Here is a 13803-nt window from a genome sequence, read left to right as displayed (position 1 = left end):
TGGAGCCTTTTTGACAACAATGGAAGCTCTCTCCTTGAAGTTCTTGATGATGCGATAGATTGTTGACTGAGGTGCAATCTTTGTAGCTGCGATCCTCTTCCCTGTTAGGCCATTTTTGTGCAGTGCAATGATGGCTGCACGTGTTTCTTTAGAGATAACCATGGTTAACTGAAGAGAAACAATGATACCAAGAACCAGCCTCCTTTTAAAGTGTCCAGTGATGTCATTCTTACTTAATCATGACTGATTGATCGCCAGCCCTGTCCTCATCAACACCCACACCTGTGTTAATGGATCAATCACTAAAACGATGTTAGCTGCTCCTTTTAAGGCAGGACTGCAATGATGTTGAAATGTGTTTGGGGGTTAAAGTTCATTTTCTGGGCAAATATTGACTTTGCAAGTACAGTAATTGCTGTTAAGCTGATCACTCTTTGACATTCAGGAGTATATGCAAATTGCCATTACAAAAAATGAAGCAGTAAACTTTGGAAAAATTACTATTTGTCTCATTCTCAATACTTTTGGCCATGACTGTATATACACAGTGACTGCACCAGCAGAATAGTGAGTGCTGCTCTGGAGTATAATACAGGATGTAACTCAGGATCAGTAATGTAATGTATGTACACAGTGACTGCAGCAGCAGAATAATGAGTGCAGCTCTGGAGCATAATACAGGATGTAACTCAGGATCAGTAATGTAATGTATGTACACAGTGACTGCACCAGCAGAATAGTGAGTGCAGCTCTGGGGTATAACACAGGATGTAACTCAGGATCAGTAATGTATGTACACAGTGACTGCACCAGCAGAATAGTGAGTGCAGCTCTGGAGTATAATACAGGAGGTAACTCAGGATCAGTAATGTAATGTATGTACACAGTGACTGCACCAGCAGAATAGTGAGTGCAGCTCTGGGGTATAATACAGGAGGTAACTCAGGATCAGTAATGTAATGTATATACACAGTGACTGCACCAGCAGAATAGTGAGTGCAGCTCTGGAGTATAATACAGGATGTAACTCAGGATCAGTAATGTAATGTATGTACACAGTGACTGCACCAGCAGAATAATGAGTGCAGCTCTGGAGTATAATACAGGATGTAACTCAGGATCAGTAATGTAATGTATGTACACAGTGACTGCACCAGCAGAATAGTGAGTGCAGCTCTGGAGTATAATACAGGAGGTAACTCAGGATCAGTAATGTAATGTATATACACAGTGACTGCACCAGCAGAATAGTGAGTGCAGCTCTGGAGTATAATACAGGATGTAACTCAGGATCAGTAATGTAATGTATGTACACAATGACTGCACCAACAGAATAGTGAGTCCAGCTCTGGAGTATAATGCAGGAGGTAACTCAGGATCAGTAATGTAATGTATGTACACAGTGACTGCACCAGCAGAATAGTGAGTGCAGCTCTGGAGTATAATACAGGATGTAACTCAGGATCAGTAATGTAATGTATATACACAGTGACTGCACCAGCAGAATAGTAAGTGCAGCTCTGGAGTATAATACAGGAGGTAACTCAGGATCAGTAATGTAATGTATGTACACAGTGACTGCAGCAGCAGAATAATGAGTGCAGCTCTGGAGCATAATACAGGATGTAACTCAGGATCAGTAATGTAATGTATGTACACAGTGACTGCACCAGCAGAATAGTGAGTGCACCTCTGGAGTATAATACAGGATGTAACTCAGGATCAGTAATGTAATGTATGTACACAATGACTGCACCAGCAGAATAGTGAGTCCAGCTCTGGAGTATAATGCAGGAGGTAACTCAGGATCAGTAATGTAATGTATGTACACAGTGACTGCACCAGCAGAATAGTGAGTGCAGCTCTGGAGTATAATACAGGATGTAACTCAGGATCAGTAATGTAATGTATATACACAGTGACTGCACCAGCAGAATAGTGAGTGCTGCTCTGGAGTATAATACAGGATGTAACTCAGGATCAGTAATGTAATGTATGTACACAGTGACTGCAGCAGCAGAATAATGAGTGCAGCTCTGGAGCATAATACAGGATGTAAGTCAGGATCAGTAATGTAATGTATGTACACAGTGACTGCACCAGCAGAATAGTGAGTGCAGCTCTGGGGTATAACACAGGATGTAACTCAGGATCAGTAATGTATGTACACAGTGACTGCACCAGCAGAATAGTGAGTGCAGCTCTGGAGTATAATACAGGATGTAACTCAGGATCAGTAATGTAATGTATGTACACAGTGACTGCACCAGCAGAATAATGAGTGCAGCTCTGGAGTATTATACAGGATGTAACTCAGGATCAGTAATGTAATGTATATACACAGTGACTGCACCAGCAGAATAGTGAGTGCAGCTCTGGAGTATAATACAGGATGTAACTCAGGATCAGTAATGTAATGTATGTACACAGTGACTGCACCAGCAGAATAATGAGTGCAGCTCTGGAGTATTATACAGGATGTAACTCAGGATCAGTAATGTAATGTATGTACACAGTGACTGCACCAGCAGAATAGTGAGTGCAGCTCTGGAGTATAATACAGGAGGTAACTCAGGATCAGTAATGTAATGTATACACACAGTGACTGCACCAGCAGAATAGTGAGTGCAGCACTGGAGTATAATACAGGATGTAACTCAGGATCAGTAATGTAATGTATGTATACAGTGACTGCACCAGCAGAATAGTGAGTGCAGCTCTGGAGTATAATACAGGATGTGACTCAGGATCAGTAATGTAATGTATGTATACAGCGACTGCACCAGCAGAATAGTGAGTGCAGCTCTGGAGTATAATACAGGATGTAACTCAGGATCAGTAATGTATGTACACAGTGACTGTACCAGCAGAATAGTGAGTGCAGCTCTGGAGTATAATACAGGAAGTAACTCAGGATCAGTAATGTATGTACACAGTGACTGCACCAGCAGAATAGTGAGTGCAGCTCTGGAGTATAATACAGGAGGTAACTCAGGATCAGTAATGTAATGTATGTACACAGTGACTGCACCAGCAGAATAGTGAGTGCAGCTCTGGGGTACAATACAGGAGGTAACTCAGGATCAGTAATGTAATGTATATACACAGTGACTGCACCAGCAGAATAGTGAGTGCAGCTCTGGAGTATAATACAGGATGTAACTCAGGATCAGTAATGTAATGTATGTACATTGACTGCACCAGCAGAATAATGAGTGCAGCTCTGGAGTATAATACAGGATGTAACTCAGGATCAGTAATGTAATGTATGTACGAAGTGACTGCACCAGCAGAATAGTGAGTGCAGCTCTGGAGTATAATACAGGAGGTAACTCAGGATCAGTAATGTAATGTATATACACAGTGACTGCACCAGCAGAATAGTGAGTGCAGCTCTGGAGTATAATACAGGATGTAACTCAGGATCAGTAATGTAATGTATGTACACAATGACTGCACCAGCAGAATAGTGAGTCCAGCTCTGGAGTATAATGCAGGAGGTAACTCAGGATCAGTAATGTAATGTATGTACACAGTGACTGCACCAGCAGAATAGTGAGTGCAGCTCTGGAGTATAATACAGGATGTAACTCAGCATTAGTAATGTAATGTATATACACAGTGACTGCACCAGCAGAATAGTGAGTGCAGCTCTGGAGTATAATACAGGAGGTAACTCAGGATCAGTAATGTAATGTATGTACACAGTGACTGCAGCAGCAGAATAATGAGTGCAGCTCTGGAGCATAATACAGGATGTAACTCAGGATCAGTAATGTAATGTATGTACACAGTGACTGCACCAGCAGAATAGTGAGTGCACCTCTGGAGTATAATACAGGATGTAACTCAGGATCAGTAATGTAATGTATGTACACAATGACTGCACCAGCAGAATAGTGAGTCCAGCTCTGGAGTATAATGCAGGAGGTAACTCAGGATCAGTAATGTAATGTATGTACACAGTGACTGCACCAGCATAATAGTGAGTGCAGCTCTGGAGTATAATACAGGATGTAACTCAGGATCAGTAATGTAATGTATATACACAGTGACTGCACCAGCAGAATAGTGAGTGCTGCTCTGGAGTATAATACAGGATGTAACTCAGGATCAGTAATGTAATGTATGTACACAGTGACTGCAGCAGCAGAATAATGAGTGCAGCTCTGGAGCATAATACAGGATGTAACTCAGGATCAGTAATGTAATGTATGTACACAGTGACTGCACCAGCAGAATAGTGAGTGCAGCTCTGGGGTATAACACAGGATGTAACTCAGGATCAGTAATGTATGTACACAGTGACTGCACCAGCAGAATAGTGAGTGCAGCTCTGGAGTATAATACAGGATGTAACTCAGGATCAGTAATGTAATGTATGTACACAGTGACTGCACCAGCAGAATAGTGAGTGCAGCTCTGGGGTATAATACAGGAGGTAACTCAGGATCAGTAATGTAATGTATATACACAGTGACTGCACCAGCAGAATAGTGAGTGCAGCTCTGGAGTATAATACAGGATGTAACTCAGGATCAGTAATGTAATGTATGTACACAGTGACTGCACCAGCAGAATAATGAGTGCAGCTCTGGAGTATAATACAGGATGTAACTCAGGATCAGTAATGTAATGTATGTACACAGTGACTGCACCAGCAGAATAGTGAGTGCAGCTCTGGAGTATAATACAGGAGGTAACTCAGGATCAGTAATGTAATGTATACACACATTGACTGCACCAGCAGAATAGTGAGTGCAGCACTGGAGTATAATACAGGATGTAACTCAGGATCAGTAATGTAATGTATGTATACAGTGACTGCACCAGCAGAATAGTGAGTGCAGCTCTGGAGTATAATACAGGATGTGACTCAGGATCAGTAATGTAATGTATGTATACAGCGACTGCACCAGCAGAATAGTGAGTGCAGCTCTGGAGTATAATACAGGATGTAACTCAGGATCAGTAATGTATGTACACAGTGACTGCACCAGCAGAATAGTGAGTGCAGCTCTGGAGTATAATACAGGAGGTAACTCAGGATCAGTAATGTATGTACACAGTGACTGCACCAGCAGAATAGTGAGTGCAGCTCTGGAGTATAATACAGGAGGTAACTCAGGATCAGTAATGTAATGTATGTACACAGTGACTGCACCAGCAGAATAGTGAGTGCAGCTCTGGGGTATAATACAGGAGGTAACTCAGGATCAGTAATGTAATGTATATACACAGTGACTGCACCAGCAGAATGGTGAGTGCAGCACTGGAGTATAATACAGGATGTAACTCAGGATCAGTAATGTAATGTATGTATACAGTGACTGCACCAGCAGAATAGTGAGTGCAGCTCTGGAGTATAATACAGGATGTGACTCAGGATCAGTAATGTAATGTATGTATACAGCGACTGCACCAGCAGAATAGTGAGTGCAGCTCTGGAGTATAATACAGGATGTAACTCAGGATCAGTAATGTATGTACACAGTGACTGCACCAGCAGAATAGTGAGTGCAGCTCTGGAGTATAATACAGGAGGTAACTCAGGATCAGTAATGTAATGTATGTACACAGTGACTGCACCAGCAGAATAGTGAGTGCAGCTCTGGGGTATAATACAGGAGGTAACTCAGGATCAGTAATGTAATGTATATACACAGTGACTGCACCAGCAGAATAGTGAGTGCAGCTCTGGAGTATAATACAGGATGTAACTCAGGATCAGTAATGTAATGTATGTACACAGTGACTGCACCAGCAGAATAATGAGTGCAGCTCTGGAGTATAATACAGGATGTAACTCAGGATCAGTAATGTAATGTATGTACACAGTGACTGCACCAGCAGAATAGTGAGTGCAGCTCTGGAGTATAATACAGGAGGTAACTCAGGATCAGTAATGTAATGTATATACACAGTGACTGCACCAGCAGAATAGTGAGTGCAGCTCTGGAGTATAATACAGGATGTAACTCAGGATCAGTAATGTAATGTATGTACAAAGTGACTGCACCAGCAGAATAGTGAGTCCAGCTCTGGAGTATAATGCAGGAGGTAACTCAGGATCAGTAATGTAATGTATGTACACAGTGACTGCACCAGCAGAATAGTGAGTGCAGCTCTGGAGTATAATACAGGATGTAACTCAGGATCAGTAATGTAATGTATATACACAGTGACTGCACCAGCAGACTAGTGAGTGCAGCTCTGGAGTATAATACAGGAGGTAACTCAGGATCAGTAATGTAATGTATGTACACAGTGACTGCAGCAGCAGAATAATGAGTGCAGCTCTGGAGCATAATACAGGATGTAACTCAGGATCAGTAATGTAATGTATGTACACAGTGACTGCACCAGCAGAATAGTGAGTGCACCTCTGGAGTATAATACAGGATGTAACTCAGGATCAGTAATGTAATGTATGTACACAATGACTGCACCAGCAGAATAGTGAGTCCAGCTCTGGAGTATAATGCAGGAGGTAACTCAGGATCAGTAATGTAATGTATGTACACAGTGACTGCACCAGCAGAATAGTGAGTGCAGCTCTGGAGTATAATACAGGCTGTAACTCAGGATCAGTAATGTAATGTATATACACAGTGACTGCACCAGCAGAATAGTGAGTGCTGCTCTGGAGTATAATACAGGATGTAACTCAGGATCAGTAATGTAATGTATGTACACAGTGACTGCAGCAGCAGAATAATGAGTGCAGCTCTGGAGCATAATACAGGATGTAACTCAGGATCAGTAATGTAATGTATGTACACAGTGACTGCACCAGGAGAATAGTGAGTGCAGCTCTGGGGTATAACACAGGATGTAACTCAGGATCAGTAATGTATGTACACAGTGACTGCACCAGCAGAATAGTGAGTGCAGCTCTGGAGTATAATACAGGAGGTAACTCAGGATCAGTAATGTAATGTATGTACACAGTGACTGCACCAGCAGAATAGTGAGTGCAGCTCTGGGGTATAATACAGGAGGTAACTCAGGATCAGTAATGTAATGTATATACTCAGTGACTGCACCAGCAGAATAGTGAGTGCAGCTCTGGAGTATAATACAGGATGTAACTCAGGATCAGTAATGTAATGTATGTACACAGTGACTGCACCAGCAGAATAATGAGTGCAGCTCTGGAGTATAATACAGGAGGTAACTCAGGATCAGTAATGTAATGTATATACACAGTGACTGCACCAGCAGAATAGTGAGTGCAGCTCTGGAGTATAATACAGGATGTAACTCAGGATCAGTAATGTAATGTATGTACACAGTGACTGCACCTGCAGAATAGTGAGTGCAGCTCTGGAGTATCATACAGGAGGTAACTCAGGATCAGTAATGTAATGTATGTATACAGTGACTGCACCAGCAGAATAGTGAGTGCAGCTCTGGAGTATAATACAGGATGTAACTCAGGATCAGTAATGTAATGTATGTACACAGTGACTGCACCAGCAGAATAGTGAGTGCAGCTCTGGAGTATAATACAGGAGGTAACTCAGGATCAGTAATGTAATGTATATACACAGTGACTGCACCAGCAGAATAGTGAGTGCAGCTCTGGAGTATAATACAGGATGTAACTCAGGATCAGTAATGTAATTTATGTACACAGTGACTGCACCAGCAGAATAATGAGTGCAGCTCTGGAGTATAATACAGAATGTAACTCAGGATTAGTAATGTAATGTATGTACACAGTGACTGCACCATCAGAATAGTGAGTGCAGCTCTGGAGTATAATACAGGAGGTAACTCGGGATCAGTAATGTAATGTATTTACACAGTGACTGCACCAGCAGAATAGTGAGTGCAGCTCTGGAGTATAATACAGGATGTAACTCAGGATCAGTAATGTAATGTATGTACACAGTGACTGCACCAGCAGAATAGTGAGTGCAGCTCTGGATGGATTACAGGATGTAACTCATAATAAAAAAATAAAGCCTAAAATCTATATCTGTCCCGTACAGAATACTTCAAATAAATCTACATAAATGTTACTTATTCTCTGTTTTTTTTCAGTACTGGAGACAACAGATTACCTGGCAATTATGGGTTTCTGGACCAAGTTGCCGCCCTCCAATGGATACAGGAAAATATTGGAGATTTTGGGGGTGATCCCTCATCTGTCACTATATTCGGTGAATCTGCTGGAGGCATCAGTGTTTCCGCTCTTGTAAGTTCTGTCCAGTAATTGTGAACTTATCATCCCTGGGAAAATCTTCTATGTCTGCTCATTGACATCCTAATGTAATCTTCTTCTTTTTTATTATTATTATTATTTATTTTTATAGCCCCATTTTTTCCATGGCACTTTACATGTGATAGGGGTATACATAGCACAAACAATTACCATAATTTTGAACAATACAAGTCAATGACTGGTCCAGGAGAAGTGAGGACCCTGCCCGCGAGGGCTCACAGTCTACAAGGGATGGGTGAGGATACAGTAGGTGAGGGTAGAGCTGGTCGTGCAGTGGTATGGTGGAGCGAGGACCCTGCCCGCGAGGGCTCACAATCTACAAGGGATGGGTGAGGATACAGTAGGTGAGGGCAGAGCTGGTCGTGCAGCGGTATGGTGGAGCGAGGACCCTGCCCGCGAGGGCTCACAGTCTTCAAGTGATGGGTGAGGATACAGTAGGTGGGGGCAGAGCTGGTCATGCAGCGGTATGGTGGAGCGAGGACCCTGCCCGCGAGGGCTCACAGTCTACAGGGGATGGGTGAGGATACAGTAGGTAAGGGTAGAGCTGGTCGTGCAGCGGTATGGTGGAGCGAGGACCATGCCCGCGAGGGCTCACAGTCTACAAGGGATGGGTGAGGATACAGTAGGTGAGGGTAGAGTTGGTCGTGCAGCGGCATGGTGGAGCGAGGACCCTGCCCGCGAGGGCTCACAGTCTACAGGGGATGGGTGAGGATACAGTAGGTGAGGGTAGAGTTGGTCGTGCAGCGGTATGGTGGAGCGAGGACCCTGCCCGCGAGGGCTCACAGTCTACAGGGAATGGGTGAGGATACAGTAGGTAAGGGTAGAGCTGGTCGTGCAGCGGTATGGTGGAGCGAGGACCCTGCCCGCGAGGGCTCACAGTCTTCAAGTGATGGGTGAGGATACAGTAGGTGGGGGCAGAGCTGGTCGTGCAGCGGTATGGTGGAGCGAGGACCCTGCCCGCGAGGGCTCACAGTCTTCAAGTGATGGGTGAGGATACAGTAGGTGGGGGCAGAGCTGGTCGTGCAGCGGTATGGTGGAGCGAGGACCCTGCCCGCGAGGGCTCACAGTCTACAGGGGATGGGTGAGGATACAGTAGGTAAGGGTAGAGCTGGTCGTGCAGCGGTATGGTGGAGCGAGGACCATGCCCGCGAGGGCTCACAGTCTACAAGGGATGGGTGAGGATACAGTAGGTGAGGGTAGAGTTGGTCGTGCAGCGGTATGGTGGAGCGAGGACCCTGCCCGCGAGGGCTCACAGTCTACAGGGGATGGGTGAGGATACAGTAGGTGAGGGTAGAGTTGGTCGTGCAGCGGTATGGTGGAGCGAGGACCCTGCCCGCGAGGGCTCACAGTCTACAGGGGATGGGTGAGGATACAGTAGGTGGGGGTAGAGCTAGTCATGCAGCGGTATGGTGGAGCGAGGACCCTGCCCGCGAGGGCTCACAATCTACATGGGATGGGTGAGGATATAGTAGGTGAGGGTAGAGCTGGTCGTGCAGCGGTATGGTGGAGCGAGGACCCTGCCCGCGAGGGCTCACAGTCTACAAGGGATGGGTGAGGATACAGTAGGTGAGGGTAGAGCTGGTCGTGGAGCGGTATGGTGGAGCGGTGGTCACAGATGTATGGAGGAGACAGGTTGTGGATGGCTTTGTATGCCATGGTTAGGGTTTTGAACTGGAGTCTCTGGTTAATGGGTAGCCAGTGAAGGGATTGACAGGGAGGAGAGGCCGGGGAATAGCGGGGGGACAGGTGGATTAGTCAAGCAGCAGAGTATAGGATAGATTGGAGGGGTGCGAGAGTGTTAGAGGGGAGGCCACAGAGCAGGAGGTTGCAGTAGTTGAGGCGGGAGATGATGAGGGCGTGCACTAGTGTTTTTGCAGATTTGTGGTTGAGGAATGTGCGGATCCGGGAGATATTTTTGAGTTGGAGTCGGCAGGAAGTGGAAAAGGCTTGAATATGTGGTTTGAAGGAGAGATGAAAGTCCAGGAATGCCCTGAGGCAGCGAGCTTGTGTTACTGGGGAGAGTGGGCAGCCGTTGACTATGATGGATAGGTCAGATGGAGGGGTTGAGTGAGACGGTAGAAAGATGATGACTTCAGTTTTATCCATGTTAAGTGTTAGAAATCTGTCAGAGAGTGTAGGGATTCAGAAAGTGAATGTAGGTCAAGGTCTTTCTGTGAGGGTGTGCAAGTTTGTGGAGTGGGGATTGTGCACCTGGAGAGGAGAGGGCAGAGAATATGTGTAGGTTGTGGTCAGACAGGGGGAGAGGAGAGTTAGAGACGCTATATAGGGAACAGAGGCGGGTGAAGATAAAGTCCAGTGCGTGGCCATCTTTGTGAGTGGGGGCAGTAGACCAATGAGCAAGGCCGAAGGAGTGAGAGATAGAAGCTTAGAGACAGATGAGTGGGAAGTGTCAATGAGGATGTTGAAATCACCCATGATGATAGTGGGGATGTCAACGGAAAGGAAGTGAAGTAGCCAGGTGGTGAAGTGGTCGAAAAAAGTGGTGCCTTGTCCTGGGGGCGGTAAATGACAGCCAGCTGGAGGTTAGAGGTAGAGTAGATGCGCACACAGTGCATCTCAAAAGATAGGAGAGCAACGGAGGGTGGTAGTGGGATACGGGTGAAGGAACTGTTGTCTGACTGGAAAAAACCTACTCCCCCACCATGCTTGCCATTGGATCTTGGTGTGTAAGAAAGATGGAATCCAACATACGAAAGTGCAGCTGGAGTGGCTGTGTCAGTGGGGGTGAGCCAGGTTTCAGTGATAGTGATGAAAGAAAGTTTGTTGCAGAAGGAACTGTGGTGCCCCTGCTGCGCATGAGTGCCACAGACCCTAGAGGGGTGCATGAACGGATTCCTCCACAAGAGGCCCCCACAGCACACACACACCTCCACCTTCCACCTCAGACCACCAGAGGGAGCCCGTTAGTGATATAAATAGGGAGGGTGGAGCTAGACAGTCTAGTCTGGAGAACAGTTTCCTCAGGAGACAGAGCTAGTTCCAGTCTGAGAGAATCCAGTCTGTAGAAGGAAGCCTGTTGAGAGGAGCTGCTGCAGAAGCCATCCTGCAGTGGAGCACAGTCAGACTCAGTTGTAGCCCAAGTTAGAGAGCTAGGAGCGTTGCCGACGCTCAGAGAGCGGCAGAAGAAGCAGCCAGCTAGCTGCCAGTGTGTATAGCCTAGTGAGGGCCTCGAGCGAGGCCGAAGGCTAGAGGAGTGAGTAGCATTGGGGGCAGAGGAGCTGTACAAGCTCATCCCAGAAAACATATACCGGACACCAGGTCTGCATCTACAGGGTCGTATACCCCCCTTTAGAGACAACCGGAGACCCCTGGAAGACTTCAGGTCCCAGGATCACCCAAGAGCTGATACGTACCAGAGCCAGGAGTCACAGAGGCCCCGCAAGCTGGGAGCGCGTACTCCAAGAGAAGGCCCTACCACAAAGTCAGTCGGTGCAGGACACAGACAAAGTTAGGCCTAGTTCCAGGCAGGTCAGAAACGTACTACACAAAGGCAAGAAACAGGAGGCCCTATACCCGTTCACTGGGGAGGATCCTCATATGCACCCTTCACCCTACAGTGCTCCAGATTGTGCCTTGAATACCATCAGTAAAAGGTACTGAAATGACTATCGTGTCTGTCCCTGTTCTTGTTCTGACCCAACTGGGTCCCATCCGTCCTGCATCCTTTCTTGCCGCTGCCCTGAGGCCTAGCTCCACCTGTGGGGAGCTATACCACGCAGGCTGCCTTAACACCGGCCTCAGTGGGCTGCCGCAGAGCTGGTGATTCTCACCAGACACCACAGGTGGCGTCACAAACTTATAACCATAATTATCCACCCTTTTAAAGAGAGGCCCAGGGTACAGCCCCGGGAGCCGGCCACCGCGGCATCCCCCAAAACCAACAACAAGGCCCGGGCGCCGAGTCGTCCCCATCCCCTGGGCGCCACAGAACGAGTGTTCCATAGAGCTCTTATTAGTGGGACTGGGGGAGTGGGGGCTGGGGGGATGGGTGTAAGGTTTGAAAGGTTGCGAGAGTTTGACAGATCGTGGATAGGAGGCCGAAGTGACTGTGGAGATGTGGTGAGGAGGGCCAGGCTTTGGAGACATATCGCCGGCAGTCAGAAGGAGCACAAAAGGTGTTATTAGGTGGGAGTACAGAGGGCATGAGGTGGCTGTCTGTGTTTGGAGACACAGGATTGTATGTTGAGGAATAGTTCTGAGGAGGAGGTGAGATGGATGGGGAGGATGGAGGGAGAGGTGAAGAGTTCCTTACTAGGTGTAGAGATTAGGGGGGGTTAGTAGAAAGTAGAGGACTATAGGGAAGAGAGTGAAAACAAGCAAAACATTGTTTACTTTGCCTGGGCATTATTTTTACAAATGCATGAGAAAATTTTTATAGAGCATTTTTTGTTCCATGATAGTAGTTAATACAGGTCAATGTCCAAAAACTGCAAAAAAAATCTGAAAAAGAGAACAATAAATGTGTAGAATCTATGGAATAAAGACCACAATAACCTGGATTGTGTCCTGTTCTAGGTGGCGTCTCCTTTAGCAAAAGGTCTGTTCCACCGCGCCATCGCAGAGAGCGGAACCGTAGCTATGGCCGGCCTGGTGGTCAGCACGTCTGAAGAGCTCATCCCCTTCCAAAATGTAATTATAACCTTCCACCATCTTTCCCAATAGACATAACACCGGTGTCTGTCTGAGCAGTTACATATTAATAGAGGTTGGCGAGGAGAGTGCAACCGAATAAACTTTACACTCTTTGTAATTGTGGCCTCTGGCCCTCATTGTGCTGTTTTCACCATATCAAAAAAAAACAAGAAAAAAAAGGATAAAAATAAAACGAGAAAAAAACAGTCCTGAAATGTCTGTATGTGATATCTGAATAAAAGACCATTATTCTCTGCAGAAAATATCGGAGTTCTCGGGCTGTGATCTCACCTCCATAAAAGACTGTCTGATGAAGAAATCAGAGGAAGAAATTTACAATATTACCAAAAAACTGGTAGGTGTCGTGTCGCACTACAACAGTATCGCCGCCCTGGGGAACTACATGGACAATGTTTAATATCCAAAATGCACAAATTTCTAAATGTGTTTTACTTTTCCATCTCTTTTCCTGCTAATATTTTTCTCCTTTGTTGTTCGAGTTTCTTTTTTTTTTTTTAACTGTAAATGTCTTTTGAAAGTTTTGGAACAAACAAAAAAAAATCAACTTTACAAAACGACAAAAGTATAAACTTTTGATTATAGGTAAAAACAATACAAGAGAAAGGAGTAGGGGGTGATGGCTAATGAAAGAAGTAGAAGGAGAGGGGACATAGGGGTGAGAGGGAAGTATGCCCAAGAGGTAAAGGAGTCTCAGCTAGCAGAAGAGGGGAGAGTTTGTTACAGAGAATCGGAGGCTGTGGAAGCCTGTATGCGTAGGAGTGGTAGAGCAAAGGGGGTACGATTACTGTAGCCAAAATTTAGCAGGGCCTCCCAGGGATTTTTCTTAAGATTGTGGCCCGTGACTGAGAGAATAAGAAAGTTTACTCTCATCCAGTGTCTGAGCACATTGAGGCAAAGCC

At 45.7% G+C, this 13803-nt stretch overlaps 1 protein-coding gene across 1 annotated transcript in view; it reads left to right on the top strand.

Annotated features, from left to right (window-relative positions):
• LOC141175774 (fatty acyl-CoA hydrolase precursor, medium chain-like) overlaps nucleotides 1-13803 on the top strand; it is a 151980-nt gene that overhangs the window by 106319 nt on the left and 31858 nt on the right. Inside the window, exons 6-8 of the mRNA XM_073659708.1 lie at nucleotides 8050-8203; nucleotides 12767-12880; nucleotides 13143-13238. Of these exons, the coding sequence (XP_073515809.1) occupies nucleotides 8050-8203; nucleotides 12767-12880; nucleotides 13143-13238 (364 nt within the window). The remainder of the gene's footprint in view (nucleotides 1-8049; nucleotides 8204-12766; nucleotides 12881-13142; nucleotides 13239-13803) is intronic.

Source organism: Phyllobates terribilis, unplaced genomic scaffold, assembly GCF_046119375.1.
Source record: "Phyllobates terribilis strain yellow unplaced genomic scaffold, ASM4611937v1 Scaffold_14__1_contigs__length_39327217, whole genome shotgun sequence".
NCBI lineage: Eukaryota > Metazoa > Chordata > Amphibia > Anura > Dendrobatidae > Phyllobates > Phyllobates terribilis.
Note: the sequence above shows the minus strand (reverse complement) of the source record. Positions and strands in the feature narration are given on the sequence as shown.